The 5,457-nt window shown below is 52.0% G+C and overlaps 1 protein-coding gene across 8 annotated transcripts in view; it reads left to right on the plus strand.

Moving 5' to 3' along the window:
• The window catches only part of ERCC1 (ERCC excision repair 1, endonuclease non-catalytic subunit), a 40,059-nt gene that overhangs the window by 22,732 nt on the left and 11,870 nt on the right, over nucleotides 1-5,457 (plus strand). For 2 of the 8 annotated variants that reach the window (XM_032262646.1, XM_032262647.1), the window contains exon 2: nucleotides 2,992-3,103. In XM_032262646.1, the coding sequence (XP_032118537.1) occupies nucleotides 2,999-3,103 (105 nt within the window). In that variant the 5' untranslated portion in view covers nucleotides 2,992-2,998. Of the gene's footprint in view, nucleotides 1-2,033; nucleotides 2,573-2,697; nucleotides 2,799-2,841; nucleotides 2,916-2,991; nucleotides 3,104-5,457 lie in introns of those variants that run through there. The other 6 variants (XM_032262644.1, XM_032262643.1, XM_032262640.1 and 3 more) reach the window with 6 other exon arrangements.

The following is a 5,457-nucleotide window of genomic DNA, read 5'->3' on the forward strand; positions in this document are numbered from 1 at the left end:
AGTGCAATGGCGCGATCTCGGCTCACCGCAACCTCCGCCTCCTGGGTTCAGGCAATTCTCCTGCCTCAGCCTCCTGAATAGCTGGGATTACAGGCACACGCCACCATGCCCAGCTGAATTTTTGTATTTTTAGTAGAGACGGGGTTTCACCATGTTGACCAGGATGGTCTCGATCTCTTGACCTCGTGATCCACCCGCCTCGGCCTCCCAAAGTGCTGGGATTACAGGCTTGAGCCACCGCGCCCGGCCTAAATTTTTTTTTTTTTTTTTAATTGAGACAGAGTTTCACTTTTGTTTCCCAGGCTGGAGTGCAGTGGCACAATCTCAGCTCACCACAACCTCCACCTCCCAGGTTCAAGCAATTCTCCTGCCTTAGTCTCCTGAGTAGCTGGCATTATAGGCACGTGCCACCACACCCGGTTAATTTTGTGTTTTTAGTAGAGACAGGGTTTAATGTAGACACAGAGACACACATCCATCGATGAAAGATTGATGTGAAGGAAACAGAGGGATGGTCACGCACATGCAGGAAATAACAAATAAAAAGATCAATGAACAGCACAGAAACGTCAGAAATAGGCTTGTTTGTCTATGGGAATTTGCTCTGGGATAAAGGCAAAATTTCAGAATAGTGGAGAAAAGATCTACCTTTGGTTAACTTGAGACAATTGGTTCTATCACTCATAAACCACTACCTAGGTGCATTTTTTTTCCCCTTGAGATGGAGTCTCACAGTGTTATCCAGGCTGGAGTGCAGTGGCGCGATCTCAGCTCACTGCAACCTCTGCCTCCTGGGTTCAAGCGATTCTCCTGCCTCAGCCTCCCGAGTAGCTGGGACTACAGGTGCATGCCACCACACCCAGCCAATTGTTTTTTGTATTTTTAGTAGAGAAGAGATTTCACCATATTGGCCGGGATGGTCTCAATCTCCTGACCTAGTGATCCACCCGCCTTGGCCTCCCAAAGTGCTGGTATTGCAGGCATGAGCCACTGTGCCCGGTGGACTTTCAACGATAAATCTTGGCCAGGCACAGTGGCTCACACTTGTAATCCCAGCACTTTGGGAGGCTGAGGCGGGCAGATCACCTGAGGTCAGCAGTTCAAGACCAGCCTGGCCAACATGGTGAAACTCCATCTCTACTAAAAATACAAAAGTTAGCTAGGTGTGGTGGTGGCACACCTAGAATCTCAGCTACTTAGGAGACTGAGGCAAGAGAATTGCTTGAATCCAGGAGACAGAGGTTTCAGTGAGCCCAGACCAGGCCATTGCACTCCAGCCTGGGCAATAAGAGCAAAACTCCGTCTCAAAAATATATAAATAAATAAATCTTACATGGATTAAGGACAGATGACCTGCTCATTCTAGATCATCATGGTTTGGGAACATGTCTACGTCCCTCATGGAACCGTAAGCTCCAGGAAGACAACACGGGGCTTTTATCTTTTACATAGATAAAAGAAACGATAGAATATATCATTATGACCCTGGATTATGGCAGTGCTCTTAAACAACACACCAAAACAAAAGTCAGAACGGAATAGATTGATAAATAGTTTCACATAAACACAAATAACTTCTGTGCCAAAAATAACTAAACTTTAAAACCCGAAGTACAAACTAGGAGGAAATGTTTGCAATATATGGAACTAAGGATTAGAATCAGAATCCATAAAGTGCTCCTACAAATTAGTAGTAATAAAAAAGGCACACAACCCATTTTAAAAATGGACAGGGAATATCAGCAAGCAATTCACAGAAGACATAATTTATAAGACCAATACATTCACAGAAACGTTCCATTTCCTGAGTAATCAGAGAGTTGCAAGTCAGAACAGTGTGATACTATCCTTTCAGGAAGTGACTAATACTAACTCATCAGCCAGGCCCCCCTGCTCAGATGTCCCTTCCTCCAGGAAGCCCTTCCGGACTCCGGGGCTGAGTCAGGCGCTCTCCCTGACCCCCTTCCTACGGCTCTCCCGGGATCTCCCATCCCAGACCTACCCATTCTAGGTCAACACGGTTTGTGATGTCTGTGTCCCTAAACTAAACCGTAAGTAAGCTCCGGGAGGACTACACGGGGCTGTCGTTGGTCACTGCTGTGTCACCAGCACGGACTCGCACAGGACCGGGAAGAGAGGAAGCGCGCGGGGGGAATAGGTGTGGAGTAAATGAATGAATGGGGAAACTGAGGTCAAGTCAATGGCTAAGTTGGGATTCAAACTTAAGTCTCTCCGCACTGAGAGGAGGGACCAAGTTGGATCTCTTGTGATCTCTTCTCTACTAAGTCCTGCCCGGGGCCTGGGCACACAGAAGCGCTCAATAAGGGCTTTGGAACTGAACAGTTTGGGAGCCAGAGCCTCTGAGGTTACACCTGTCTTCTCCCACGACCTCCGCGGTCCTCCAGGACCATAGAGAGTTGCACAGCGATCGCCTCGCTGTATGCTCTACTCTCCTGGGGAGCGGGGCCAGAGAGGCCGGAAGTGCGGCGAGCCCTGGGCCGCGCTGGCCGAGCTGGCGGTGGGCCGCCTCGATCCTCCTCCAGCCTTTCCCCTAAGGCTCCAAGAACCGCAGGTGAGGGAGGCCTTGCGGTGCGGAACCCGCCAGTCTTGGACAAGAGGGGCGGGAGGCGAAGACTGCGGGTGGAGATTGGCAGCCGCGGAAGCCAATCATTGCTGAGTCTGAGAGATGGACAAGGCCAGGCGTTGGGAGGGCGTCCAGATGCTAGCCCTGGGGGCCGGGCGAACGGAAGGCGGTGGACGGTGGGGGCGAGGGGCGGAGCGATGGGACTTGTGGACCTGTAAGGGGCGGGGCGAGCCGAAGGTGTAGGTCAAAGGGGCGGGGCTTTATAGAGCCTCGGGCGCTAGGTGTTTGGGGCTTGACGCTAAGGAGCTCTGGGAGTTTTGTTGGGACGGCTGTGAGTGGGGGTTCCTGGTAGGGGATGAGAACGCAGACGCCGATGGCTCACTCGCTCCTGGCACCTTCCCTTTCAGGCTCCAGATGGACCCTGGGAAGGACAAGGAGGGAGTGCCCCAGCCCGCAGGGCCGCCAGCAAGGAAGAAATTTGTGATACCCCTCGAGGAGGATGCGGTCCCTCCTGCAGTGGTAGGACAAGGAGATGCGGGACCCCTGGGAGGCTGGGGGGTGTTAGGAGGAAGAGGATAGGAGGGGCCCTGTGGGACCAGGGTGTGGGTTAGTGGATTTGGGGGCCACGGTCGACTTGGGAAAACAGTCCTTGGCCTTCCACAGGTCCCACCTTCCCCATCTGTGAAATGGAAGGGTGGTTCTAAGAGAGGGCTAAGGCGGCGGCCAGAAACTGACATTCAGCAGGTAGCCCCTGATGTGTTTTACAAGGCCAGCACCCTGATTTTTCAAGACATGAATTTATTGCTCGTGTTTAAAAATTGTCAGGTTTTGCAATTAAAAAACAAATCTGTACTTTACACAAATTTTGGTAAATGAAAGGACCTGGCAATATTGAAATCTTCTTAAAGGCCCGAAGCCGTGGCTCATGGCTGTAATCCCAACACTTTGGGAGGCGTGTCGGGTGGATCATTTGAGGTCAGGAGTTCCAGACCAGCCTGGCCAACATGGTGAAACCCTGTCTCTACAAAAAATACAAAAATTGGCCAGGCGTGGTGGCGTATGCCTGTAGTTCCAGCTACTTGGGAGGCTGAGGCAGGAGGATTGCTTGAACCTGGGAGGCAGAGGTTGCAGTGAGCCAAGATCTCATCATTTCAACATTGTGAAACCCTGTGTCCACTAAAAATACAAAAATTGGCCAGGCGCAGTGGCTCATACCTGTAATCCCAGCACTTTGGGAGGCCAAGGCGGGTGGACTGCTTGAGGTCAGGAGTTCGAGACCAGCCTGGCCAACATGGCGAAACATGGTCTCTATTAAAAAAAAAAGAAGAAAAAAGCCAGGTGTGGTGGCAGGTGCCTGTAATCTCAGCTACTTGGGAGGCTGAGGCAGGATAATTGCTTGAACCTGGGAGGCAGAGGTTGCAGTGAGCTGAGATCTGGCCAGGCACTCCAGCCTGGGAGACAGAGCAGGGCTTTGTCTCCAAAAAAAAAAAAAAAAGAGAGAGAAATCTCCTTCCTAAGGGAAAACAATCAATTGGTGATGAGTATTGGCTACAAAGAAAAGGAAAGTAAGCTAAGGATATAGGGCGTGATGGGGGAGAGGACCTTCCTACTTATTTATTTTTTTGAGACGGAGTCTGGCTTTGTCACCCAGGCTGTAGTGCAGTGGCGTGATCTTGGCTCACTGCAACCTCTGCTTCCCCGTTTCAAGCATCTCCTGCCTCAGCCTCCGGAGTAGCTGGGACCACAGGCGCATGTCACCACGCCCGGCTAATTTTTGTATTTTTAGTAGAGATGGGGTTTTACCATGTTGGCCAGGCTGGTCTCGAACTTTGGACCTCAAGTGATCAGCCCACCTCAGCCTCCCAAGTGTGGGGTTACAGGTGTGAGCCGCCATGCCCGGCCCTTTCCTACTTTAGACAGGAAGGTCAAGGGAGGGCCCTGAGGAGGTGACATGTTGGCAGAGACATGAAAGAGGTGAAGGAGTGAGCTAGGCAGACATCTGGGGTGGAGGGAAGAGCCAGTGCAGAAGCCCTGAGGTCAGAGGAAGCCTGCCACGTTTAAGAGCAGCCGAAGTCCAGTGGGGCTGGAGCAGAGAAAGCTAGGGGGAAGTGGTAGAAGGTGTGGTCCCTGAGGCAAGGAGCAGGGACAGATCTAGAGCCTTGTGGGTCATGGTAACAGCTTTGACTTTCCCTCTGAGCCAGGAGCCACCCACCAGCTCTGATCAGAGGAGGGACATGAGGACTTAGTGTAGGGACAGACTTCTAGGGGGCGAAGGTATAGGGAAGGAGCTGGTGAGGAGGTGACTTTAGTGGTCCAAGGGTGAAACCCTGGTGGCTGGAACCAGAGTGGAGGCTGAGGAGGTGGAGAGAAGTGGCTGGAGTCAGATTTTGAGCTCTCAGCCCTCTGGAAGGGACATTAGGAGGAAGGAGGATGGGCAGCCCTAAAGAGGGGAGAGGGGTCCGGTGCGGTGGTGGCTCATGCCTGTAATCCCAGCACTGTGGGAAGCCGAGGCAGGTGGATCGCCTGAGGTCAGGGGCTTGAGATCAGCCTGGACAACATGGTGAAACCCTGTCTCTACGAAAAATACAAAAATTAGCCAGGTGTAGGCTGGGCGCGGTGGCTCAAGCCTGTAATCCCAGCACTTTGGGAGGCCAAGGCGGGTGGATCACGAGGTCAAGAGATTGAGACCATCCTGGTCAACATGGTGAAACCCAGTCTCTACTAAAAATACAAAAAATTAGCTGGGCATGGTGGCGTGTGCCTGTAATCCCAGCTACTCAGGAGGCTGAGGCAGGAGAATTGCCTGAACCCAGGAGGCGGAGGTTGTGGTGAGCCGAGATCGCGCCATTGCACTCCAGCCTGGGTAACAAGAG

The sequence above is a fragment of the Sapajus apella genome, unplaced genomic scaffold (genome assembly GCF_009761245.1).
Source record: "Sapajus apella isolate SASKATOON/1434 unplaced genomic scaffold, GSC_monkey_1.0 scaffold130, whole genome shotgun sequence".
In the NCBI taxonomy this organism is placed as follows: Eukaryota; Metazoa; Chordata; class Mammalia; order Primates; family Cebidae; genus Sapajus; species Sapajus apella.